Genomic DNA, 26,683 nt, shown 5'->3' with positions numbered 1-26,683 from the left:
ATTAAAACAAATCAGGTTACAGGTGTATGCAATAGAAAAAAACAATGATATGGCTTCTACAATGTATAAAAAATCCATTTACATTATAGATTAACGACTTGGAGCATGTTATGTGAAATGTTATGTGAAATGTCTCACCCATCAAAATGATAGCTTACATGTTGCTATTGCACGATACTTGAAGAGGGGCAATCATTAACAATACGAAATCCATCTGATTACATATTTTATTTGTTACAAAGAATATGATTACTGCAATGAAAAAACAAGATAAAACTAAGCTTTGATAATTATTAATTTATAATATTGATAAATATTATTTCTCCAGTCGAGTCATAGCCTACTTTAGAGAAAAGTTGAAATTAAGATAATAAAAAACAGGAGCAATAAAAGGTCATGTGATAAAAAGCATGTGATTAAAGATGTCTTTAAGGATGTTTAGCTTCTTTTACATTTGCCATTAGATCTTGTTATTTGATATTCAGTCTCACATTGACACATTTTACATTTTAATTTCTGATTTGTATGTCATATTACTATAATTTAAACATTCTCAAACGTGTCGTTTTTTCTGCAAAACCTTTACATCGTAACTCAGACTTTTTGTAACATATAGGACATTGTTAATTTACCTCATAACTTTGACATTATTTCTAATAATTGATTTTGATGTGATTTTACAGTTGACATGTGTATCTGTATTATTATGTTTCGTTTATTCTTTCACTAGTAGAAATACACCTGCACAGTTTTATTTAGTTGTAAGCACATGTCATATATATATTTTATTATTTGTATTTATTATATTATTGTTATTATATAAAATGTATTATATATATTTATTATATTATTATAATATTTTATTATTTTTATTATTATTTATTTATATATTTTATTATTTTTATTATGTATGTTATGTATATATACTTACACATGTCTTTATTTTTACAGGTTTACATGGTCTGAGTCAGGAAGACAGAGTAAGCCCCGCCCTCTCTCTCTGCTGAAACGTGATTGGTGGAGTCGTTGTTGACAAATCGGTGATTATGAAAGTTGCTGGGTGGGAACTGTAATTATAACTCTGTAACACACGACATGTTAACAGTCAGCCTGGTGTTATGTGAGCGGTTTGGCAACAGGGGACCATGTTTAAGTTCTGTCGAGTAGTATTTTGACACACTGCGTGGGTCTTGTTTCGTCAGGTTAATGCTAAGCCTTAGCTTGCTGGCTAACAGCTACTGAAGCTTAACTGACACATGGGACACGAGAGGTGAGAGTGACCTAAATAAACGTATTTTAATTGCGATAAGTTACCGATTGGCTGTACTTTTCTTCTTGTAGAAGTCAGTGAAGTTACATGATGTATTTGGATAACATTCATTTCACTGTAATTTGCAGCAGTAGACCGTTTAACGACTCCTGTGATCGTATCTGACAGAACCGAGCTGTAACATGAGCATGACAGCACACCAGGCAACCTGCTGACACTGGAGGGACGATCCGCATGATGGAGGTGACAGGCGGAACTACAAACTTCAACTTTTCATATGAGGAGGAGGACCCGGACTCTTCTGCTGTGTCAGGCACCATGAGCGTTGACAGACTCTTCCCGGCTCTCTTGGAGTGCTTTGGGATAATATTATGTGGATACATCGCAGGGAGGGCAAACATCATCACATCCACCCAGGCCAAAGGATTAGGAAATTTTGTGTCCAAGTTCGCCCTCCCAGCACTGCTGTTCAAGAACATGGTCCTGTTAGACTTCGGTAACGTCATCTGGCCATTCCTATGGAGCATCCTCATCGCCAAAGTGTGTGTGTTTCTCCTTGTGTGTGTCCTCACGTTGGTAGTTGCAAGTCCTGACAATCGCTTAAGCAAAGCTGGGATTTACTCAATATTTGCCACCCAAAGCAATGATTTTGCTCTGGGATATCCCATAGGTAAGTTGAATAGGTCTAACCATGCCACACACAATGCTTAAAAGTGTTTGCCCATTCATCCAACTATATTATAATTATCCATGTGTTGCACAACAAGTAAACTGGAAATTACTGCTTCAGGTCCCTCCTTTATGTGTAATAGAAAAGAAAATCCCACAGTGAGAAGATGGGATCTTTCTTTTTAAAGCAAAATAGTCATTATGTTGCAGCCAAACGAAAGGATTTGCATTAACATAAACACAACTCTCATCATACTTGTGCTCAGTGAAGTTAGAGGATGTACATGAATTATCCACCAGAACTGAACACACTGTCACAGTTAAAAACTTCTGTGAAAAATAACAACAGTATTTCCACTTTCCATTAATGGTCTAATTACATGTTTCTTGTGTGGACAAATGAAAGTCTTGTCAGAGTGGAATCTAATAAAGTAACAGACCTATTTAAGCAAGATTGATTAACTGAAGATTTTGTACATTGCAATTACATTGGATATTTACTACTTTAAATAATTATTATAAACATATTTATTTAAATTACATGTGACCATCATTTTTTTGTACCCCAGTTAACTATTTCATCTGCTGTCCCTTGGCAGGTCCCAGTTAAAACATCAACACAGTGATTGAACAGCACAACACAAGACCCATAACACAATTATTCCAAATTTTACAGAAGTTCTGTTTGTTATCAGGGGGTTGCACTGCGTTGTTGGCAGTTTGATGAGTAGGGTACAGGAACAGTCTGTGAAAGACTTGTGCAATGTGTTGTCTGGTTTGAGTAAGGTCACTTGATGGAGGAGGGGCAGAGCCTTTGGGAAACAAATCAGAGGATCTTTTCATAAGGCACACTCTTTCTCATATTTATTAAAGCAATAGCGATATATCCGGAAAGTATCTTTATTTTTGTATCACTTCAGTAACTACATTTTCAGTTCAGAATCCGTTCCAAATCCACAAACTATCAACAGTTGAACTAAGTTAAACTTGTTCTGTCAGTTATAATTTTAACTAGGCTCATCTGTTTCAGATTTCTGTCTTTTAATAAGGCAGTTTTTTCTCACCACTGTAACTTTTGCTGCTTTACTAAAGTGCTCATGATGGATAGGCCGGGTCTTTGTAACATAACAATGAGTAAGGTCTTTTACCTGCTTTTTGTAAAGTGTCTCTAGATAACACTTGTACGCTATACAAATAAAAATTGATTGATTGATTTCTTTATACCTGTTTCACATCAGCATTGTGCTTTTAATGATGGCTTCGGCTTTTCAGTTACTGTATGTGAATGCATGTGTGCTGCATCTTAACAAGTCAGATTCACAGTTGGCCGTGTTGATGTTGAGCCTCTTGTCTCGATCTTTGTCCACAGTTGAGGCCCTGTATCAGAGCACATACCCAGATTACCTTCAGTACATCTACCTGGTTGCACCTGTGTCCCTGATGATTCTAAATCCCATTGGCTTCGTCTTCTGTGAGATCCAGAAGTGGAAGAATCAGGAAAACCACCAGCAGAGCAAACTACTGATTATGGGACTCGTGGTCTTAAAGGTCTTGAAGAACCCCATAGTATTCATGGTTATCATCGGCCTCATCGCCCACTTTGTCCTACAACAGAAAATTCCTGCTTTCATGTCCCAGTTTGTGGATGGTTTGGCAAACTCTTTTGGGGGAGCAGCTCTCTTCTACCTCGGTCTGTCCATGGTGGGTCAGTTAAGGAAACTCACCCGGTCCACAGTGGTGACACTGATATTACTCCTTACAGCCAAACTGTGAGTGGAAAGAATCCTTAATATTATTTTATACAGATTATTTAGGGTTATCAGATGACCTCTTTTCAACGATGATGCACGCTCTAGGAGTGTAAAGAGTCAGCAGGTTGTAGATTTGTCAAGTACTCTGAGCATGTTGTTTTGAGCTGATGGTTTGAATGACTCAAGCCTCTCCTTTAGACCACAAGCCTTTAACCTAATAGTTGAAATGAGTAGGAGTGTGCAGAATGATAATGGGGAGTGCTTTAAAATAATTTACTGGCACTTCTTTTCTCCATGTCAACCAATCGAATAATACTTTTTTTTGATGTGACTTTCAGGTTGCTAATGCCCCTGATCTGCAAGAACATGGTGGATCTGTTGGACCACAGCAACACCAGTGCATTGAACCACTCAAGCCTCTCCAATTATGCCTTTCTTTATGGAGTGTTTCCCACCGCACCAAGTGTGGCTATCTATGCTGTCTATTACAACGCAGAGCTAGAAGTTGTGAGTTGTCTACACAACTACCAACCTCCTAACTACCGACAGTTTTTCCTGTTTAAATCACTTAAAAAATGTTTTAATACTCTCTTTTCTTTCAGGTTACCTCAGGGATGGTGATCAGCACTTTTCTCTCAGCTCCAATAATGTACGTGTCTGCCTGGTTGCTGTCGATCCCTTGGATGGATCCACAGCTTTTGATGAACTCGCTGCAGAGTGTCACCTTTGACATAAGCATTGTTAGCTTAGTTGCACTGGTGAGTTCCATGTCTGTATGACGTACTATAAATACGATTGTTGTAGGGTTATCTATTATTTATATGCTTTTTTTCCTCTGTACTACATGTTAGCTTGTTGTTGGTTGTGAAAAATCAGAGCAGCTCTTATTCAGCATTGTGTCACTTGGGAAACGTATAGGGAGACAACCAAAAAGAAACTCATCTTTTCTTTTCTTTTTTTTTTACCATTGTAGCAGGTTAACATTAACATCACGGTCACAGGATGTGTATCCACTTGTGTATAGAGGATGTCAGTGAACAGATGCTTAACTGGTAGACAGACCTACTTCCTCTTTTATGGCCACTTTCAGAGAATCTTTAAGGGAACCGAAACTTGAAAGAAAGAGGAAACATGTTTTCATGTGTCTATATTCTGCTTTGTTATATCAGAATCAGAATCAGAATCGGGGTTTATTGCCAAGTACATTTACACATACAAGGAATTTGACTTGGTGTATTGGTGCTAAACAATTAACAAGGAAATAAAGCAGAACTAGCAACAACTTAAATAATACAGTATAAGAAGATATTACAATATATAAAATAGAATTAAAAAATGTAAAATATAAAATATAAAAAATAAAAAACAAAAAAATGTGCAATGTAGGAGCTGTGCAGTGGACTATGAGAAAAAATCTTAATGTGTGTAACTACTCAGAGTGACTATATACGCCAATAGTTATGAAATGTTTTTGTTAAATTACTATGTTTCTCTGACAGGTGTGGACAATTGCTGTTATGTTTTTAAGTAAGAAATTCAAAAGGCTACCTCATATGTTAACAGTGAACCTCTTCCTTGCACAGGTAAACCTATACCTTCACATACTGTCTAAACTGACCTGGCACATCTATATTTAGGTGTAACCTTTTTATCTTTTAACGCCTATATTTGTTTTGGTGTGTCTCTAGTTCATAACTTGTATTGCGATGATCCTGTGGAACTTTGTGGTAAAAGAGGACAACTTTGTCGGGCAGGTCCTGACTTTCACATTACTCTGTACCTCACTCTACAGCACCTATGTGTGGCCAGGTATGTTGTGAATGTACAAAACCCTCCAACCAAAGATGCCACTGTAACATTTTTTCTAGGAAACCTTCAAAATCTGAATTTTTCTTAGCTAATTTTTTATGTACTTTGTTTTATTTTAGGCCTGATAGCGCTCTCGCTCGTGCTCATGAAGAGCCATGACAATCTGAGGGTTTCACCAGGCATGTTTGGCCTTGTAGGCTGGGGGTAAGTTGTTTAAAAAATATATTTAAAGATCAATCAAAAACTTCCTGCAATAAAACCTCTCCCTGCCACATGAGCACATGAACAGTTACAAAACAATAAATGAGATCATGAGTTCTAACAGAAATGTACAGGAAGACTGCCAATCTAGTTTAATATCCATTACCAAACAAACCTTAACTTATACGTATACTTATTTAATCTTGAGTTTTACTGGTTAATATTTGCCATGTTTGTCTTGATGTTAACAGGGTTCCAGCCTTAGCAACTGCTGTGCTACTCATTTCTGGTGAAAAAATGTCTGACACGATTGATTCATCGTTCTTTTATGGGAAACCACAGGTAAGTACATGACTGGAAATCATACACCAGATTTCTTCCTTATAAAAACAGTTTTCTGTGAGAGTGTGTTATTCAGAGCCTGCATGTCTGTTTTCTTTATCAGATCATCTGCACCTCGGTTATAGCTGCCCTCAGTATACTGCTGGGAGGGGGCTCTCTTGTGTGTATCAGTAGAGGAAGCTGGGCCCCAAATCAACATATCCAAGAAGGAAGCTCTGCAGAGGCTCTTGTGACTGAAGTTGAACCAGAAATTGAGAACCTGTTTGAGCCTGCCCCCCCTTCAGGAGAGCTAAACAGAGGTACTTTCTCTGATGGAGATTTTTTTTATTCAGCATTTGTTTCAAGATGTCCTCTTTATGACAGCATTTAGAGGCTGTTTTAAAATCTGCAACAGTTTACCAGTTGTCAAAGCCCAAGTTTGAAAGGTAGAAAGGAGCACTATATATAATCCAAAGTCAAAACTTGCCCTTATCTAAAGGTCGTCTACAGAAAACTGTGATTAGGCAATGCAACTTTTGTCTGCTGTTTATCCCCCTGTGGACTATTTCTAATTACACAAGCAGACAAAAAGCTGATGCAATTACAAAATCCAAAAGTCAACAGAAGAGTGAACAATAAGGGGAGAAAATGGGATTTCATTATCTGGGAACATAATATGTTAAGTTCCTTATGTTCAAATCCTTTCTTTATTTGTTGTAAACAAAGCGACACTGAACTCATCATCTCGATGAACGATGCCATGAAAACACATGACCTAGAGTTGTTATTAAACCTGCGTGGCTGATGTTTGTGTTGCTTTGAAATGTCATGATAGGAATGTAATTATGTTAGCCAGAAGATGTACATAGATGCAAACCAGTATCACAAGTGTTTAGAGGAAACGCCTTTACATTATTTGACTTGATCTGAAGGCTACTAGGTTACTAATCTATTGTGAGTCTAACGTCTGACACTGTAGTTTTACTCTCAGCTTTATGACAGTATCAGTCTATAGATTGGATTTCATGCTCTTTGCTCTTCCTGTATGCAGATATAAACAAGTTTAGTTGTAGTTATAGGGTCAAGAATCACTCTCACTATTATCACTCTGTTATCAGCGTGCCTCATATGTGACTGTGCACCGGCCCAGCCCATGCCTGACATGATCATCAGCACTACTATAAATAACACGGCAAGAACCCCCACAGGTATTTATATATTCAACACATCTGCTATTCTATTCTACGTTCATTTAGAATGAAGCCCCAGAAAGTACAAAATAAAACAACCATTATCATGTAAGCTTTGTGTAAAGAATATTCAGCTTTTCTCTATAATAATTCTTTACACTTCTGCTCTGCTGCCCCCTGCAGGTCAGTGTGAGAACAGCTGTGAATCTACAGACTGTCTGCTTGTTCAAGTGGAGGAGCTCCAACAGGTTGCAGATAGACAAGTGGCCCGTCACGTGCTCTTATGTCTGCTCCTGACTGTCAGCTTGCTCGCTGTGAGTAAACCACCACCTTTCACTTCAGCAGTGACATGAATTCAGCTTTTACTACCGTCATTATTATACTTCAGATATGAATGGCTGAGCTGAGTTATTTCGACCTCTCGTCACTGTCGGTGGAAAGCTTCCCACAAAACAAATACAAGAAAGTGGATTACAGTTTGTGCTCTGGGATTATTTATAAATGTAACAAGACTCAGTCGTTAATAACAATTATTCTAATAAATCATGGCAGGTAGTTTAAACATCTGTTTTAAAAAAAAACATCCTTTAACAGTCTTAATACTGGTTCTACTTGCAAGTTTTCTTTTATAAAAATAAAATTTCTAATAATTGCCGTCATGACAGAACTTCTTCAGCTGTTTGTGGTTGCTCTTCAATCGTCTTCCTGGGAGACTCTACTTGGAGCTGCAGTTCTTCTGCGCTGTGGCCAACTATGGACAGGTTGATTATCAAATCAGTACATATAGTGCAAAGCTTGTGAACATTTATAGTCACACAGTACCAGTGTCATGACGTGTTTTCTCTTCTCAGGGTTTCCTCTCGTTTGCTCTGTTTGGACTGGACAAGCACTTGATCATTCTGCCCTTTAAGAAGAGGTAACAAACTCAGCTTAACCCTGTTGCGCATTTTGAACAGGTTTCTACACGAGTACACGTCTTTGCTGTTAAACTTCAACCAAAACCGCACACTGGGTCTATATTTGTATTCTTTGTTTTCTGTGAATGGTTCTTAGGTTCCTTCGTCTGTGGAATAGAAACAAGCAAGAGCAGCAGCCGCAGACTGATTTGTCAGAGGACATCAGGATGACCTGCACCCAGTTCACTAAATACCACAAAGACCAGTGTTTTCATGACATAGTCCGAAGGAGGAGGTGATTGCACGTAGTCTTACTCGATGTTGCTTGGTCACAGGTTGAGGAGGAAATATCATGAATGTTACTCCTGATCTGTAGAGGAAACAAAATACAAAACACTTAAACCCTTTACAACAAGTTTAACAGATAATTTCTTCTAGTCTTTGTGCATGTGGGCTCTGAGTTCTGCTCCTCTGGTTATTGTGGAAAACCTTAAAAGAGAGCACAGCAGAATTCTGGCTAAATCCTTCTTTAAACTTTCAGGTGTGGGAAGAGGACGATGGTGGACTGTTTTCTTGGCTGTGAACTTGTGGAGTGGCTTCAGCAGGTGGGCTTGGCTCAGGATGTTGGTGAGGCAGTACTGTATGGAACAAAGTTACAGCAGGGGGGTGTGCTCCAGCACATCAATCAACAACACAGCTTCCAAGACAGCAGCCTTTATTACAGATTCTTGATTTAAAGGGGTCATATTCTTCTTTTTCTGGTTTTATATGCTCTTTAGTGTGTTTTCCAAGTGTCCTGTGCATGTTTAGGCACATCTATGTGCAAAAATTCAAAGTCCGCGTAAACGCAGCTTCTCCTCCGTCCTCCTGTTAGCTGTAGCATTAGCTGCATGTAACACTCGGTTCTAGCCCCCCTCGAAAAAAAATTGCCAATGTGACGTCTTGTCAGTGTGAGATCACTGATCTAAGCCCATTGGCTCGTTGTGGCAAGCAGCTCATGTTGCACGCCCATTAACTCCTTGAGCACGGCCACGATATGCCGTAGCCTGCGGTAGCACAGTAGTGCTAAGGTGCTAATGTTTTTGCTCTCCTCTGAGCCAAAGTGGCTGCATTCCCAATATGGTAAAAGGGGCGTGACATTTCCGAGAACCGTGCTGAGCGACTGACCCAATTACGGCAGTGCCGACAGGCCGACCAATCAGATCAGATTTGGCACACGTGGGGACTCTGAACGTGGGCACTTCAGAGCCTTATAGAGAGAGTCAGAAGAGAGCCGGTGCATGGAGCGGCAGTACATGAAAACAGACACTTTTTTATAACTTTAGCTATTGTGAACATACTTTAGTAGGTACACAGATTAAATATATGAACCCCAAAAAGGGCATAATATGACCTCTATAAGACGCAAGGTTTTAAGTCCACATTTTTTTTTTTACCAAATATAAATGGCATTTTAAGTTCAGACAAAATTTCTTCAAATACAGCTTTAGTGCACACAACAGGGATAAATAAAGCTGACCTTTTAAAGAGCGCCCTTGCTCATAGACTGCAAAAAATGTTTGTAAAGTTTTGCACTGCGTTGCTAAGCAGCAAAACGCTGGAGATATGTGGAGTTGGTCTTAAAGGGAATGAGCAGTGTTTAGAATCTACTGCGTCTTAGTTTAAATTATATGTTTCCTTCACCAGGGTCAGAAGTGAGGTGAGGACAGGAGCATGAGCTGTCAGATTGTAATACACATCCTGTTCAGCCTTAATAAAACCATTTAAGTTAAAGTACAACTAACTGGTATTTATAATCCTTCATTCTATGGAAAATATGCAACATCCAATGAAAACTGTAGAGAAGAGTTTCATCATGCTTAGTTGTCATTTCTTTTTTATAATAGTCTGTGAAGTCAGACTGAGAGAAGTTTATGATTTGCCAGATTCTCTTACGAGCCTATGAAACATGTTTTTACTGACGTGTCATATAGCAGATCTGTCAGTGCTGCCTGCCTTATGTGACACTGCTGTAGGGTGCTGCTGGAGTGATGCTGCTGAAGCCTTTTTCTGCATAAAGCCAGCGAGCCAAATGTGAACAGAAATGAAAAGGACTGATGGCCATAACTACCAAAGCAAAAGCAAAGATATGACTCATTTCAGTCAGTATATGCACTTGATTGCGATTGCACAAACTGTTTTATTTCACGTGGTGTCATAGTGTGAGCAATAATGAAGATCGAAGATTTGTCATCATGAAACACATTATAGGCGCAGGCACAAAAGAAATCCCTCTCCTTTGCTGAATGTATTATTTACATGACAGGGACATTTGAGTGTTTATCACTCTTCTACCAAAGCTTCTTGACAAAGGAAAAAGGGAAAATGTCATTAAACCTTTATTCGTTTGTAGTTTGATCAGAAGTAGTTGAACTATGAATGAATCACAGAGCTAAGATAACATGCAGTTTAACATGATTAACACTGTTTTTAGTTATGTTAGCAGTATGCAATTACACCACACTAACATACAATATGCCATTTTAAAAACCTGAATGAGCTTTAAACTGGAAAACAAAGGACAGTTTTATTCATTTTGTATCGGCGACTTAAACATTTAAGATGAAAACAAACTATTGTAACTTAATTTGTTTTGTCTTTTGGTTCGAAGTGTTTTAAACTGAATCATGTTGAGAAAACTGTTTTAACTGGAGTTGTTTTTATTCTGCTGGAAGTTGTAAATATATATTTTTTGATTAATTTGAAATAAACGTTATTGTCAAACTGTTAAACAGTGTATCACATGATTCATTTGTTTTCTCAGGTTTCTGTAGTATTTGTTGTACATCATTGTATTCATGACTCTAGTACAAAGGGTTGCTAAACATTTTTTTTAAATGATTTTGATACCACTCTGTTTTGTTCTTGTTTTCCTTTTTTATTGAAATATAATATACTGCTACAGTAATGTTGTTGTAACAGTTATTAGACCACTCATTTCTGGCTGTACACAGCCAACTCCTCCTTCACTGAGCTTGAAAACAGATTCACCAGCAGATCAGGTTCCTTGACCCCATGTGAAAGGATTTCCTCCATTTGAGTCATTTTTTCCTTCTCAAGTTTCCTCATACTTTCAGTTATCTTCTTTCCTCTGTCCTAAAGACAAAAGAAAAACACAATCAAATATGAAGGACAGTTTCATCACGATCCATGTTAAGCCAAATGACACATTAGGTCAACTGCAAGCTTTGAATTAAATCACTACACCTTGTAGGAGTCGATGATGGCAGCCACAAGTTCATGTTTGATAAATAACTCGTGTTTGCGGTTTGGCTTGCTCTGAAAGCGAGGTTTCTTCTTCACCGGGTCGTCTGGCCCGTAACTTGGAGAGGTCGTCTCCTTAAGCTGATTGATGTTATTCACAAAGATGAAAGGTTTGAAGACAGACCTGTAGAACAAAAGAATCAATCAATCAATCAATCTTCATTTGTATAGCGTCAACTCATAACAAGTGTTATCTCGAGACACTTTACAAAAAGCAGGTAAAAGACCTGAAAGAGCTCCCAGGAGAATACACTTTAATATTACGACTAACTGTTGTCGACATGAATTTGAAATCAAATACAAATTCTCCTTAATAAGTTGAAGCACCTTACCTCTCGGGGTCTGGAGTTGCTGTGAAATAGTGAACACCAGGTAGAGCAGGATCTCTGGGTATCACAGACACCATACTGCCTGTTGTCATGAACATGCCCTCCATGTTGATGTCACTGTCTTTATCTCTCAGGATATCCATCATAGTCTCTGCACTGATGTGACCTTCAGAATACAAAAGTACAACTATATCCTTGTCGTCACGTCTTCTTGATTCTTCTGTAAATCACAGTCAAGTTTACAACTAACCATTGCTCTCTTCCAGCATCCGCTTCCCCTCGCAGTATCGACTCCCTGACGCTCCTATTCTGCCTGTAGTCGCGAAGGAGTACACCGTGGCAAAGTTGAACTTTGTCTTTCCATCCCACCAGCCTTTGTTTTTTGCATAGTCCCTCATATCTGGATGTTCCTTGTCGATCTTGGTTGTTATGTCGTACTCGTTTGAGATGTTACGATGTCCAGCTAAAGAAATGTAGAGCGAGAGGATTTGTAAAAAATGTTATACGTCTCTGCTATAAAACATGTAATACATATTTAACAGCAACCCAAAATACAATGAATTATAAGTAAAAACCCATTGATAAAAGCTGGAGTACTTCATGCCTCCAGCCCTTAATATAACTTCCTTTTTTGACTGTCCAAAATTAACTGTTTCGGTCTAGTATATCCAATACTCTTTCAGAAATGTTGCATGTAATTTTGAAACCTGACCCCCTTCTAGTGCTGTTTGGAGTTTCTGATCAGACTCCCCAGTTGAATAAAAGTCAGCGGCAACTGCTATCCTACGGACTCAAAATAGCTAAAAAAACTCATAATGTTTTGGAAAAAAGCAGAGGCTCCACCTGTTAAAGTATGGTTAGAAGAAATGGTAAAACTCTCTCATACGGAGAGAATTCGGCTCTCGCTGTCAAATAAACTAGGGCAATACAACAAGACTTGGGTTCCCCTGTATATTGAAGAAACAAACTAAACTAATTACGATATAACATTAGTGGCCTCCTTTGGAGTGGCAGGAAGTAAAGGGGTAGCCAATAACCTGAGAGATTTTGCATTTTCAAGGCCAAAACCATGATTGAGAGATAAAAATAATCCTGAAAATTGCTTCAAAAGGAATTATCTATCAATCATGCATGCATGTACTGAGCTGAGTGGGACAGTTCACGTTGGAAAAATAACTAGCCAACACTCTCTAGTGGACAAACTATATATTGGTGACACTGATTCTAAATGACCTCAAACATATCTTTGACAATTTGTTCCGACATATCTCATTAATATATCAACAGAAAATGTATTAGAGATGATTAGGGATCGCCTTGGGAAATATGAAGCTTCATTTATCAAAATGTAAGAATCTCACTTGTGTGTTACAGTTAAAGCTTTTGGCTATCACATAATTCTAACCTCACCTACACCTTTCTTATTGTTAGAAACATGTTGAGGTTTGTTTGAGTTTAGCTATAACTGATAGAACTAAATGCTAAACAGGGCCACGTTTCCTTGTTTTTTTTCTAGTTACCTTCCACTCTCTCTGCTGCCCAGTACTTCCCTGATGTTTCCAGCAGCCATGCCTCCTTCCTGTCTGAGATGAGGAAGCTGTTGTGGTAGGTGAAGCCTGACTCGTCCTCCATGCAGGATCCTCCCTGGCCGTACTTCTCCAGCAGCTCAGTAATAACATCTACAGCTTTCTCAGCAGTATCAGCTCTCTCAAGTCCAAGCCTAACAAAGGAGACTCAGATTTACTTTTTGCATAGTCCATTTATTTTTTTTATCTAATATGACCACAGCCAAGGCAAGGTAGAAATATTCTTTGACAGGGTCTTTACCTGACCAGATCCATGCCAAGGAGAGCTTCATCACCATCGGCACTCTCTCTGCCCCACACCGCCTCGTTTCCAATACACACTTGAAGCTCATTTGCGCCCATCTCTGCACCCCACAGCCATGCAGGTTTACTCAGCGCAACTGCATAGGTATGGGCAACCTGCTCCATCTCAATGTATGTACACTGTTCACAAGTAGAACAAGACAAAGAGGCAAAAGTTGTTTACTTATTTTAATGGCACATTAATAAATAAGTAATCTCAGTTTGGAAAATGGATGTTGAGCAGTAACAAGCTCTCTGTGCCGCCTACCTCCACCATCTCCCCTGCATCATAGTCTTTTGCAGGAAAATACACCACCTCCTGAACTTCATCACAAGGCCTGTCAGAGTTTTTCCCAAAGATGATGCATTGTCCCTGAGTGGAGGGGGGCAGAGCCACAAATGTGTCGCAGGAGGAGGGCTGCATTCTGCATCACCTACTTGCTGAGTGTAAATGCAAAGAATACACTGTACAGGTTACATAACTCACATTTAATGAACCGTTTTGAAAGCATGGCGATCTTGTCATACGCAGTTAAACATTGAAAACATCTCACTGGTTTGACTGAAGCTTTTGAGCTAAATTCAATGTTAGCTTTTAGTGTAGATAACACTAAACAGCTAGACAAGTTTCTGTGAAGCAGAGACAAAGCCATAGTCTCACTTCCAAAAAGTCCTTACCTTTGTTTACCAATCTTCAGGGCATTGTCAATAGCCTGTATCAGTTTGTACTCTCATGTCAGCTACAATGATTTCATGGCGGAAGCTTAGCAGTCAGGTGATCAAACTGAAGTCGGTTTCATTTTCGCAGTAGCCTACTACTAAATTCGTGTACAATATGCTAAACGTACCTTGAAGTGTGTATTTTAAATAGACTGTACATAATATACAGTCTATGGTATTTTATCTAAGTTCTTTGTTTGACTTTAATTCAAATTGACTTTATAAATATTTGGAACTAATTCAGAAGAGAGTTGATCTGGAGTGTAAAGGCTTCCCCTTTAACACCAACGTGGAACTATCTTCAGGGATTTGTTTACAAGCAGAAGGAGGAAGCTAACGTACGGACGCAGTGCCAGCAACTCTGCTAGTTAAAACTAAAGCTACTTTGTACCCTAAGCTGACCGTTCAGGCCGCCAGCTATGGGGAAATCATTCGCTAACTTCATGTGTAAAAAGGATTTTCATCCTGCTTCGAAGTCTAATATTAAAAAGGTGGGTGCTTTCTACTGTTCGTTTTACTCTCAGAGGCTTCAGGTAGCCTGTTAGCTTGCAAGCTATGTTTGCTAACTGTATACGTGATATTGCTAAAGCAGCTTTCTACTTGAGCATAGCTTGATAAAAAGTTGATGGTGTTGTCCTATACGGTCCTATACGGTATATATCATATATATATGTATATATATATATATATATATATATATATGTTTTGCCGTTGCAAAAGAGTTGCGCTACGTGTATCGTGTGCAACAATAAATTCGCTAAAAATGGTTGATTGTTACAAAACCTCGCGATAGTTCTGCTCAATTATGAGAAAAAGTATAATCACGATTATTTTGATTGATGTTGACATCGCGATTAACACGACTATTCATTGACATCTTTATCACATTTATGTTTCCAAACTTAAACACTCCTCCTAACACTTAGACATTCTGATCTCTTTAAAAAACAAGTGATTATTTAAAATAAATAAGTTAAAATTAATAATAATATCAACAAATATATAAACTATGTTTTTAAGCTATAACAACAACAAGTACAAACAAACTTTTGAAACATTTACCACACATGGCAAAACCTATGAAAGCTCAACACGGCATGCAGCGCAGCAATTGTTTAATAAGTTGTGTAATGTTTGTCCAAAAGTTGTAATTGAAATTGAAAGTCGATTAATTTCCCAGCCTTACCTTGTGATACTTTTGCGTTACCTTGTGAACATTTGTTATCCTTCTCAATACTTTTGTGTTGTCTCATAATACCTCCTTAATGCGTTACTTGCATTACATGCGTTCTTGCATTACACATTGCTTTACATGGCATTACATTTTGCATTACATCACAATCATTCCCTTTGCCATGTAGGTTATCATTTAATTGTATCCTATTGCTATGACAGGCCGAGAGATATTGGCGTTTGGGTAATGTGCAGGATTTGTATGCACAAAGTTGTAAGATCGATCCTTACAAGTAGTACTATGTATGTTGTATTTATTATAAAAGTTAAATACAGTAAATCCATACCAATTTATTTTTATGATACAGAATGCTGATGATAAATGTATGAATTGTCTTTCCTTGCACTTTACTGGATCGTCTTGCTAGGATTAACTTTATTTTAGTGACGTCAGTTTGCCTACTTGTACAGAAATCCCCAGGAATATTTTTCTGCAAGTTATATCAATTGCTGTAAATCTCACAGTGTCACTCAGTAAATTAGTAGCGTACTGGTAAGTGATTATAAGGGACAGGCCCTTACAATGTGTATGAAGTTATCATACATTTAATGTAACATATCTTATTCAAATGTTTTTATATTCAGGTAAATACCTATGAATGTTATCTTGTGAAAATTTACACTAAGAGCAGGTCAAGATCATATTCCTAATAAAAGCATCATGCCTTTAGTATTTTATTAGCATAGCCTGTTGATACTTTAGAAAGAATATTAAATCAATGTTTTCAGACTTATATCATCAGATATTCACTTCACATCCAACTCAAGAGAAGCTACTTATCTTCACATATGAGTAGTTTAAACTGATGAGTGTTTTTGTTTGAAAATGTGTAAGGATTCATTCAATAGAAAATAAAAATAGACATGCACACTCCTTAGTGGGTGCTTAATCCAAAACAAACAGGCATAAATAAATAAGAAGATCTGCACACTAGGGAGCTCCCGTTAAAGGAATTATTTTGCATCAAGTGACGTTTTGAGCCAACATGCTTTCCCTCCGACTTAGAAGTCTCTCGAAATGTAACTTCTATAAGGGATTTTAAAAATGAATTTAAAATACATTTAATTCCATTTTCTCCCGATATACCTATGAATCATTCAATTACTCAAAAGTATTTCATGAATATATCTTTTAGAGCAGGTAGAGGTCATTGAAAGCACCAGGACTTCTAGTAACATAAAAACAACATAGGAAGTATGTTTGTCTGTCAGGCTAGTTAGATGGCTTCACACTAGTTTTAAATGCACGGTCGAGTATTGAGGATATGTGCAGCAATCATCCCTTTCTTGTATTTTACAGGTATGGATAGCAGAGCAGAAGCTCACTTTCGAGAAGAGCAAGCAGGAGGAACTTATGCAAGCCTACCTGAAAGAGCAGGATGTGTACAACAACAGGTAAGCAGGGCACTGCTGCAGATCAAAATATACTGGATAATGATTTCTTTTTTATTACAGGCCTATTGATATTTTGTGAAAGCCTTCACCTACTAGGTACATTTGACAGAAATGTTTTTAAATGTAAACATAATGTTCTCTCGTCTAAAGGGTGTTGATGGGGGATGATCGTGTTAAAAATGGCCTCAATTTTATGTACGAGGCTCCACCTGGAGCATCTAAAGGTAAAATCATCAAAGAAATGTCAACCCAGCAATTTTTTCCTTTGCTGACTGAACAAGTTAAAAATAATTTTTCCTTCTTTTCTTTATTTTTCATCATCATCTACTTCACTGCAGAGGAAAGGAAAGAGGTAAATAAGAGCAGTAACAAACCTATACAATTCCACAACAAGAATACATTCAGAATTTGTCCACACAGGGTTCATTTAACATTGGTCCTGAATCATAGTAACTGGAAGTTTGTATATAATTAAGTTAATACTGAAAGTGTGTTTGATTTGCAGGAGGGGGAAGAAGAGTACAAATTTGAGTGGCAGAAGGGGGCTCCTCGAGAGAAGTAAGTACTTTTATGCACATTTAAATTGTCTCTCTGTTTTTCAATCACTCTTCTTTAATTTACATTTGATTCTTCTACCTGTCGTTTTCTCATGTAGGTATGCAAAGGATGACATGAATATTAGAGACCAGCCGTTTGGAATCCAGGTTTGTGGGGACGTTTATCTTTTCTAGGCATACTTTTAAATTGCACCACTTGGTCCCTCTTCCAAATCTTAAAAATGGAACATAAAAAGGAAAGTACACTTTAGGTGCACGATTACCACTCACATCTACACTCAAACCTCAAACTAGAGCCTTTTTCACACTTTCACAAAACTCCTGAAGGTTTTGGGGGAGCTGAATGTGTGAAAGCAAACAGCCAAATTTATCCGGAGTTTCTCCTACCAGCCCCCTGGTATTTTTTCTGCAGGAAGTCCAAGTGAGCTGACATGAGAAGAACGCAGCAGGATATTTTTCAGAGAATCCCCCTCAAGCAGGTGGGAGAGGGTGGGAACGTTTAATCCCTGCAATCAGTGCACGGCCATAGACTGTATGCTCGGTTCGTTGTGATCTCTCCGTAGTTGTATATGCATGCAATTAAACTGCTGCATTATGTTTTCTGTTCATCAGTATGTTCTCCACTCTTTTATTGATATTATAAGTCTGTCAAATCGCACATGGCATTAATACAGTGGACTCTGTTTCTTCGGCCACTTCCGCTTTGTTCTATTTGCCATGTCTTACCTAAGGAGACCCTCCCTCACAGGGATAAACTCCCACTGTGAGGTGCATGTATGAACAACCAGATCAGGACCATTTCAGGGACAGTCCTCCTGAAGTTCTCTCCAAATCCGCCTTACCTCTCTGAACTCCTGCACATCAACACACCTACCCGCGCTCTCAGGTCTTCTTCTTCCATTCAACTCACTGCACCACCCGCCCGCCTGTCCAACATGGGGTCCAGAGCCTTCAGCCGCTCTGCCCCTCCCCCACCTCTGGAACTCCCTCCCACCACAAATCCGTAATATCGACTCTCTCTCCATTTTCAAATCTCATCTCAAAACATATTTTTAAACTGGCATATTCAGTCTGATCATTCTCCACCCGGCCTCATAACTCCTTTACATCTTGTACATTTGTGTTTTTAATGTTAATTTTATCGTTGTGTTTTTACTTTGTTGTTTTTATCTCTGCTCTGTAAGGTGACCTTGAGAGTTTTGAAAGGCGCCTTTAAATAAAATGTATTATTATTATTATTATTATTATTATTAAATCTTCAGGAGTGTATTATGTGAAAATGGCTCATGACTAGTATTAGCACGTGGCGTAGAGAAAGTGGTGTCTTTAAGTGGCTAAAAGCTAAAAAGGTTGATAATTAAATCGTTTTCAAAAGAAGAACTACTTTGGTCATGAATTAAAGGTCAGCAAAACACCTTAATTGGATGTTTTTATTTGTTTGATAAATAGATGTTGACATGATCTAACAATACATGAGTAGGTTTTTTGTTTAAATTGGTATGCATAGTTAATTCAAACAAAGTAACGTTTGTTTTTTTACTCTCCAGGTGCGCAACGTGAGATGCATCAAATGTCACAAATGGGGCCACGTGAACACGGACAGAGAGTGTCCTCTCTTCGGGCTGTCGGGTATCAACGCCAGCTCCGTGGCCACAGAGGAGGCAGCAGGTAGAGTCCAAAACACACTTCATTTTAAACCTCCTTCTGTTCATTCCACCCACTTCAATGTAAATAAGACTTTTGTAAACCAGTATTATTATGATGTTTATGAAGTTAAGATGAATCAGAAACGAACAGTAATAAGCATCAGCAACACACACACATGATCACATCAGAACTGAATATTTAAATCTATTAGTTGTTGACCTATAAATATTTTCCATTTGTTTTGATGATAAATATTTAATATGAAAAGTTACAATCATGATTTTCTACCTGCTGAAATGTGATTAACTTCTGGTTTCCTGACCCAATATGTTGATGTAGTGGAGAAATAAAAAGATTTTAGACTGAATGTTTGCCTTGGTGTCGATCCCCCATGTGATCAATATTTTCCCCCTTTTTCTGATCTTTTGTAGCAAGAATTAGTGATTGATTAATTGACAGAAGGGAGAAATGTTAGTTGAAAATCGAGGCAACATGTCGTATTTTTGGTTCACTTATATTTGACAAATTAGTAATTATTACAAGTTCAGTTATTATATATATTTACATACCGTATTATAAATGGACTGGAACAATATCTTTCTGTTAAACATGCTGTGTGCTTTATTAAATATTGGAAAAGCAAAGAGAGCATGAGTACTGCTTGGTATCTGTGGTCAGTATTATTTTTTTTTAGCTCTAGTCTGTCACAGAGTTTGCAGCAGCTACACATTCTGTATCTCTCCACTCGGGGCTTCAGCTGGAGCTCCCGGGCTCGAGCGGATTCTGAGTTCTGCAATCAGCGAGTGGAGTTGTGGAGTAATAATGTTTACCCTGGGAGAGTCAGTCAGTGCATGGTGTTGATGGTGGAGTGCTGTAATGGTCCCCCTCCTGTGCTGGGAGAAAAAAAATGTAATTATTGTGTATTCTGATTCCCCTAACTGCTGCTTTGGCAGAGAATGATATTGTATGATTTGCTCAGCCGGAAGTGGAGTGAGTTGATTTGATGTCCCATTCTGTTAACAAAGCCGCCCCTGAAATTCCCACTGTGGAGATAGTGGTTGGCATGGCTTTGACATCAATGGGACTCTGAGGCTGTGATTTGTGCTAACAGGTCCGTCGATGCACCCCTCGGAGTTAATGGCGGAGATGCGAAACAGTGGGTTTGCCTTGAAAAAATGTGTCCTTGGTAGGAATTCTACAGTTTGTGATCCAGCACAGGTAATTGTCTGTCTCGTACTCCCATCTTTGCACACATAGGACGATTTAAACACACACACACCGTTACAACTATATTTCAGATATGCCAATGACATGCATACATATTGCAAAGACGCCTGTTTTGGAGGCAACTAAGCTCAAATTAATTTCTTTACATTTTGTATCATTGGCTAAAGATGTTAAGTTGATGTTTTCAAATATAGATTTTCTGATATTTTGCTTTAAGAGTTGTATGTATTCATCTTTGACCTCGTGGTTTCATTTAAATTATTTGAATGTGATGTATATGTACATTTATTTATAGGACTATGTTGCAAGTGAGGAAGAGGAGGATCCAGAGGTGGAATTTCTCAAGTCTTTAACCACCAAGCAAAAACAGAAACTCCTCAGGTAAAACTGTCACAAAGAAACTCACAGATTCATATATGATGGCTGATTTGATTATTTAGCCTAAATGAGTTTTTTCTATAATTAACATATTTAAATGTGTCTAACCAACATTGATATATAAATAAAAGGAGAAATCACTATCAATGATCCTATGAATCAGACACCTACTTTCTGTCAGTTTTGATACCTATGCATTCTTAGCCTGTTATATACAGTATGATGTTTTTCTCAACAGAAAGTTGCATTGCATTTCATTATGAAGTCTTTTATGTTTATTTTAAGGGCTCTTAGGCGCTTTCCTGAACCTGTAAATGTGTTTCATAGACTCAATCATGCTAATTCCCTGTTGGGCTCATCATTTGAATGTTTGCCTTCTCATTTCACAGAAAACTTGACCGCTTGGAAAAGCAGAAGGCCAAGAAGAAGAAGAGCAAAAAACAGAAAAAGAAAAGCAAAAGAAAACACAAGAAAAAGCATGATAGTAGCGACAGCTCAAGTGACTCCTCCAGTAGCAGCAGCAGCAGTAGTGATAGTGACAGTGGCTCCGATTTAGACAGCCGGGGCAAGTTCAAGAGCCAGAAGAAAAAGAAGAACAAGAAAAAAGATTCCTGTCGGGATAACAGCTCGAAGAGCGAGCCACAAGTCAAGAGTCAGAAAAGGGCCTCCTCTCACAGGAGCAGGTCAGCGAGCCCTCACACCAGACAGAGGCGGCCTGAAGAGGAGTCGGCAGATTACAGACAAACAAGGACAGAGAGGGGAAGGAGCAGGAGCCCAGAGAACAGGATGAAACCGGAGGGAGGTCAAGAGAGAAAGAGACACAGCAGCAGGGACAGAGAGAGACCGAGTGGCTCTAAGTCCGGTTTGGACAGAAGTAGGAGCCGCGAGAGAGGCAGGGAGGACAGAGGTAAAGACGGCCGACACAGCAGAGATGGGGAGAGGAACAGAAGCAGCACAGATGGAAGGAGAGGCAGAACAGCAGATGGGAGGAGCAGAAGCAGGGAGAGGAGGAGAGACAGGGAGGGCAGGAGCAGGGAGAGGAGAGGAGAGAGAAGGAAAGACGCAGCTAAAGAAAGCACTCTTACTATTAGACAAAACATGAAAATATAAACTGTTTTGTTGTGTTTTTTGCCATGACATTCCTTCTCAACTATAAGTGTCCCCCTATTTAAAACTGCTGATATTTTGTGCAATTCCTCTTTTCCTCCAGCAGAGGGAAGCAGTTGATAGCAGATATGGAGATGCAGCTCATTGCTTTCTTGTTTTGTCCTGCGCTCTATAAAAGGATCTAAATTAATTGATTAGCATTGGAAACAATTTGCAGCTATGATCCGTTGATGGAAAAACATTGGACTCATTTTAATGGCCAGCTGGCCGCTAAACAGACTTATGTTGCTGCAGTTTTTAATCTTAATTCATTATTCTGTCTCTCAATTTTGGGAAATATACACATTGTAGGCTGTAATGCGTGGACGTCTGTTGATTCCTGGAAAAAGGCGGGAATATTTTCTGATTAAACGTTTTAACATCTTAATTTGGCACAGTGGTTTTTTGCTCTGGATTCAGTTATTGTCAAAAATCTGATTCAATTAATGTTCTGATTTTATTCTGTTGATTTAATGGATTTTGTCTTTACAAACCTAAATATTTTGTTAGAGCACCTCATGGACAAGCAGTACACATTTTTAAATAATATAGAATTTGACAATGAGGACGGTTTCCGTGGATGATATAACACAATCTGCGCAAAATTGTAGAAATACGTTATGTCATGCTGTATTTTTCATTAACTTTTTTATTCCGGTGTCAGGCTCAAACAAACAGAAATAATACAAGATTTCTGTCCAAATATACCCAACATGTGGATCCAGTACACACAAACAACGAAATAAACCATAACAAGAAAATGAAGGTACACCTTACGCTAAATAGCATAAATATAATAATAATAATAATAATAATAATAATATACACGTATTTTAGATTTATTTTTTTTACGGGGAATTTTGCACGTTTATATTTTATGCCACCGAGAATCTTTCTCCTTTGGATTTTAATCCATTTAACGTATTGGCCTAAAATTATATAAAAGAGAAAAATAATTAGAAAACAATTGAACAGTTTAAAAAAAAATTATGCATGACATTAAATAAATAAGTTGAGCGACTGAACGTGTCGTTGAAACGCTAACATTTCATATTTTTCTCCTAAGTGTTGCCTCCACTTTAATATTTTAAAGAAATCCAAATTGGCGATCTAATTTGGCAGTTTTTAGCCGTTTCCTTCAAGCCGCTGTTGCACAAAGGGAAATGAAAATAATTTCCCTCTATTGCCTTCTGGTCAATTTAACATCCTCTTGAAAAAAAAAGAGGGTGTCTGGATGAGACGCTTCCCCCTGACGTATTCCCGGTGTAATTATTCCCGGCTTTTTCTTTGAGAATCGGACGCTGCACTGGGTAAGCACAAAGAAGTCAGAGAGCATCCTTGAACCCTTTCAATGCGGGGCCACTGATATTCAAATAACATGCAGACACCGTTTGACTGCGCTGAGCAAGGAGCATTTCAGATTCAGCATTTGCATGTGACTCTTTGCCCCTTCCTTTTCTCTCAAGTTTAAAAAAGTGTTCCCATCACATCTCTGTGGTTTTTGGCAAAGAGAAAAAAAGACGCTGTATCCTCTTTCTCGCTCCATCGATTGGTATGCAAATGGAAGGCAGTTAATTTGGACAATTAGAATAAATATTCAGGGACCTTTGTCACCAAACCCCCTCGGAAAACCCCCCGATAAAGTGAAAGTGAACAAAAGATGTCTCGGAGATTAATTAGATATTTGATAAGACACGAATCCCTAATCGCAAATACAAGACACATGGGGCTGCGATGTGCTCCAAGTCATAATTAATACCATTTAACAAGATTTTCATTTGGCCATGAAATGTTTCTTTCCGGGGCATTAAACATTGATTTATTCCACAGGGGAAATAGTCAAAGTCAAGGTATTGTAGGTGATAAAAAAAAAAACTATGGACAGAACTCACGCTAAATTTAAAATAAACCTCACTATTATTTTTAAAGTACAACCTGACACACACAAATAAAAGAAACAAAATCTAAATCACACAGTTACAGCCTTTTTTTTCAGATGTTTTAATTACGATAAAATGAAAGTCGTATACGTGTGACTTTATACAGGTAAACATTTATATAGCCTATAGATATTTTTTTTAAGCAAAGAAATAAAAATGGTTAACCAAAGTTGAAAAAAAGCTGTGTACATACATATCCACAAAGTGCGTCGAAAGTAAACTCCCTGATTTCCAGGATATACCAACACGAATAAAACAATCATAGCCTAACATTTACATGAAAAGAACACATAGTTTAGTGGCCAATATACAAGATGGAACTCACATTGTCCAAGCAAAGTTCAACAGGTTTCGCGTAAAGCAAACATCCTTTCATTTTCAAGTTGACCCTTAAACATTACCGAAGGCCTACAGTAAATCTATCTGTTTTCTTTTGATGGATTTAGGCCTTCGCATGAAGTACGCCAGTGGAGAATATATTTTTTAAGACTTTGCAACCGCTGCTTGAAATATTGTCTCCTTTATTGTCCGTCAAATAAGACCCGTTTTTAACGCTGTGCAGTGTTTTTTTTTTTTATCTGTTTATATTTTTGGAGGAGCCTCATTAGGGCTCGTCGTGAGGAGACGGATCTTTCACAGTGATTCTGGGATTCACCCCCTCTAAAATAAGCTCCGGGGACTCGGACCTCGGGGTCTCCAGGTTACTGGTGTCGGTGTCACTGTCGCTGCCCTTTTTGCCTCCTCCACCTGCCGTGTGCGTTTTGATGTGCTTGCTCAAATGGTCACTCCGCATAAAGCGCTTGTTGCACACCGGGCACGCGAACCTTTTCTCGCCCGTGTGCGTGCGCAGGTGTCTCTGCAGCTCGTCTGAGCGCGTGAACCTTTTGCCACAGAAAAGCCAGTTGCAGACGAAAGGCCGCTCGCCGGTGTGCCACCTCAAATGCGCCTTCAGGTGAGACGTCTTCCCGTACACTTTACCGCAGCCGGGAATGTGGCAGCTGTGGAGTCCTTTCCTCCGCAGGCTGGCCCCGGCGGGTCCCAGCCGCTCGGCCTCCTGGCAGTTCGGACAGTCACATGTTGCTCTCCCGGAGTACCGCCTGGACGACCTGGAGGAGCTACTAATTCCCGAACTGCCGCCAGAAATCATGGCGTTCGCGGCTGAAGCGTCTGTGTAAGTGGGGATGACAGTTTTGAAGCCTTCCTGCGTTAACAGGTGCTGGCTCGTGGACAGAAGGTGGGAAGCAGAGGGGCTGATCCCGGTGGAGCTGAACGCCGAGTGTGTCAGAGACGAGAAGTCCGGGTTATAGCCGCTCAACTGGGAGTGGATGGCTTGAGGCGTCCCGGAGTGCAGAGAGGACTGAAGTGTGCTCGCAGGATTCTGGACGTCGAGCCACGACCCGGGGTTAGTGTGGACGTCCCACCACGAGGACGCGCCGTTGGTAACATCGCCAGAGATGGTGGAGTGGAAACCGGACTTGTACCACGACTCGTATGGGTGCGCCATCCCCACGCGCGGGTACAGAGACTCTGCCGAGGTGTGGACTTTGGAGATAAAAGCTGACTGTCCGGACTCCTGGGACGTGACGCTGGCGGAGTTCGAAAACAGCCCGCTGTATTCTGTGGAAAACGCAGACGAGGTCGGGGAGGTGGAGGCTAAGCAGAAGGCGCTGTTGCCGGTGCCGCTGGTCGGTGTTAGTCCCGAAGAGGCGCGACTCGTCGCTACCGTGAAGCCGGGCAGACTGGATCCCAGGTTACAGCTGGAGGAGGATCTTTTCCACGGGTGAAATCCACCTTTGGAGAAAGCGCTGGAGTCAGGTAAAGTTGTAAGAGGACTGGTGTTGCCAATTTTGTTACAAGTTGCAGCCAGCATCGCTAGAGGTGTAGTTCCAAACCGTGGTTCTTCCTGGATAACACGACAAAAAAAGTTGGACTTAGACAGGAAACAGAAAACATTCCAGATTTTGCTTAAGTGGAAGCAGACAATTTATTCACGTTTCCTAAACGAATCGCTTAATAAGCTGTTATAGTTAAAAGTTCAACTTAAACCTTAATTAATTGATGTATAGTGGACAAGTTTAAATTAACAAGTATCTTACATAATTTAATTTTAATTTCCAACTAATAGTAAACAATTTTAAGAACTTTTTCTTAGAATGTAAACGGGGTCATATTTCTTCTGTGAGTGTCGAGTGAGTAAAGAAATAATGTCCTAAAACATTACAAAGTTTTAACAGCTCTCGTACGATCAAGATGCCAAATAGCTTTATGGGTACTGAACTGTTATTTCGTAATCAAGAAATACCAAATAACACAGTATTGTTGCCTAAATTGTCTCGGAGGAACTTTAAAGAATGATCATGAGAGCAGAAGACACATTTACTGCACGAACTAGCAGAAACTTTACGCACAACTTTTACGCATTAATTCAATGTCAGACTCACCCCAAGTATAGACGTAGCCATATCCAGGGTCTGTGCTGTGATGAGAGTGTTCGCGATTTCAGTACTGTACGGCTCCAACCTGCTGCAGCCTCACCGTGTTTGACTCGGGTCACACGGTTTCTCTCTTGGCTCGCGACTCCAAACACTACCTAGTTGTAGAGAGCGTGTTCTTTGAAGTACAGCTGGCGAGGACGCGCGACCAATCTCCTCGCTGCATTTCTCGCTGGAGATGTTGTCAGCCAATGAGAGAGCCGACCACAGACAGAAACACCAAAAAACCCGCCGTCAATCATGTGTTGTGCTGCCTCTGCTCAGACTGTCATACAAGACACGATTTGGTTCTTTTTTTTTTTAATGCATACAGTTATTTTTATGTATTCTCACACGAAGGC

General features: G+C 39.2%; 4 protein-coding genes across 5 annotated transcripts; 2 read left to right on the top strand and 2 right to left on the bottom strand.

Moving 5' to 3' along the window:
• The first annotated feature begins 1,013 nt into the window (after positions 1–1,013).
• On the top strand, positions 1,014–10,665 carry gpr155a (G protein-coupled receptor 155a). Of its 2 annotated transcripts, XM_061054473.1 has the most exons (16): positions 1,014–1,270; positions 1,439–1,940; positions 3,309–3,708; positions 4,029–4,197; positions 4,293–4,448; positions 5,190–5,273; positions 5,379–5,499; positions 5,619–5,703; positions 5,952–6,042; positions 6,146–6,341; positions 7,140–7,229; positions 7,395–7,525; positions 7,877–7,972; positions 8,063–8,127; positions 8,265–8,402; positions 8,649–10,665. In XM_061054473.1, exons 2-16 carry the CDS (start codon positions 1,505–1,507, stop codon positions 8,842–8,844), a joined length of 2,454 nt encoding a protein of 817 aa, XP_060910456.1. In that variant the 5' UTR covers positions 1,014–1,270; positions 1,439–1,504; the 3' UTR covers positions 8,845–10,665. The 2 variants fall into 2 exon arrangements, with proteins under 2 accessions (XP_060910456.1, XP_060910457.1); XM_061054474.1 differs by lacking the exon at positions 7,140–7,229.
• scrn3 (secernin 3) lies at positions 10,470–14,443 on the bottom strand. The gene is made up of 9 exons (XM_061054479.1): positions 14,286–14,443; positions 13,876–14,048; positions 13,567–13,748; positions 13,260–13,459; positions 11,990–12,202; positions 11,743–11,905; positions 11,354–11,534; positions 10,768–11,242; positions 10,470–10,719 (listed from the first exon to the last, which is right to left on the bottom strand). Exons 2-8 carry the CDS (start codon positions 14,029–14,031, stop codon positions 11,081–11,083), a joined length of 1,257 nt encoding a protein of 418 aa, XP_060910462.1. The 5' UTR covers positions 14,032–14,048; positions 14,286–14,443; the 3' UTR covers positions 10,470–10,719; positions 10,768–11,080.
• A 172-nt stretch (positions 14,444–14,615) lies between these two features.
• On the top strand, positions 14,616–22,296 carry cir1 (corepressor interacting with RBPJ, CIR1). The gene is made up of 10 exons (XM_061054475.1): positions 14,616–14,818; positions 16,861–16,955; positions 17,106–17,179; positions 17,294–17,307; positions 17,461–17,513; positions 17,611–17,659; positions 19,060–19,180; positions 20,271–20,377; positions 20,682–20,767; positions 21,154–22,296. Exons 1-10 carry the CDS (start codon positions 14,747–14,749, stop codon positions 21,872–21,874), a joined length of 1,392 nt encoding a protein of 463 aa, XP_060910458.1. The 5' UTR covers positions 14,616–14,746; the 3' UTR covers positions 21,875–22,296.
• A 1,357-nt stretch (positions 22,297–23,653) lies between these two features.
• sp9 (sp9 transcription factor) lies at positions 23,654–26,460 on the bottom strand. The gene is made up of 2 exons (XM_061054478.1): positions 26,292–26,460; positions 23,654–25,753 (listed from the first exon to the last, which is right to left on the bottom strand). The coding sequence occupies exons 1-2, from the start codon at positions 26,310–26,312 to the stop codon at positions 24,455–24,457; spliced, it is 1,320 nt and encodes a 439-aa protein (XP_060910461.1). The 5' UTR covers positions 26,313–26,460; the 3' UTR covers positions 23,654–24,454.
• Between the last annotated feature and the right edge of the window lie 223 nt (positions 26,461–26,683).

The sequence above is a fragment of the Labrus mixtus genome, chromosome 13 (genome assembly GCF_963584025.1).
Source record: "Labrus mixtus chromosome 13, fLabMix1.1, whole genome shotgun sequence".
NCBI classification, from domain to species: Eukaryota; Metazoa; Chordata; class Actinopteri; order Labriformes; family Labridae; genus Labrus; species Labrus mixtus.
The sequence above is the reverse complement of the archived record's forward strand: the minus strand, read 5'-3'. Positions and strand labels throughout refer to the sequence as shown.

Coding starts and splice junctions, on each gene's coding strand:
- gpr155a (XM_061054473.1), top strand. CDS start 1,505: ATGATGGAGGTGACAGGCGGAACTACAAACTTCAACTTTTCATATGAG. Junction 4,449..5,189: donor TTGTTAGCTTAGTTGCACTG/GTGAGTTCCATG, acceptor TTTCTCTGACAG/GTGTGGACAATTGCTGTTAT. Junction 8,128..8,264: donor ATTCTGCCCTTTAAGAAGAG/GTAACAAACTCA, acceptor AATGGTTCTTAG/GTTCCTTCGTCTGTGGAATA.
- sp9 (XM_061054478.1), bottom strand. CDS start 26,312: ATGGCTACGTCTATACTTGGG. Junction 25,754..26,291: donor TGGCTACGTCTATACTTGGG/GTGAGTCTGACA, acceptor CGTGTTATCCAG/GAAGAACCACGGTTTGGAAC.
- cir1 (XM_061054475.1), top strand. CDS start 14,747: ATGGGGAAATCATTCGCTAACTTCATGTGTAAAAAGGATTTTCATCCT. Junction 14,819..16,860: donor CGAAGTCTAATATTAAAAAG/GTGGGTGCTTTC, acceptor TGTATTTTACAG/GTATGGATAGCAGAGCAGAA. Junction 20,768..21,153: donor CAAAAACAGAAACTCCTCAG/GTAAAACTGTCA, acceptor CTCATTTCACAG/AAAACTTGACCGCTTGGAAA.
- scrn3 (XM_061054479.1), bottom strand. CDS start 14,031: ATGCAGCCCTCCTCCTGCGACACATTTGTGGCTCTGCCCCCCTCCACT. Junction 12,203..13,259: donor GGCAGCAGAGAGAGTGGAAG/GTAACTAGAAAA, acceptor ACATTTCTTTAG/CTGGACATCGTAACATCTCA. Junction 11,243..11,353: donor CCATCATCGACTCCTACAAG/GTGTAGTGATTT, acceptor TTTTGTCTTTAG/GACAGAGGAAAGAAGATAAC.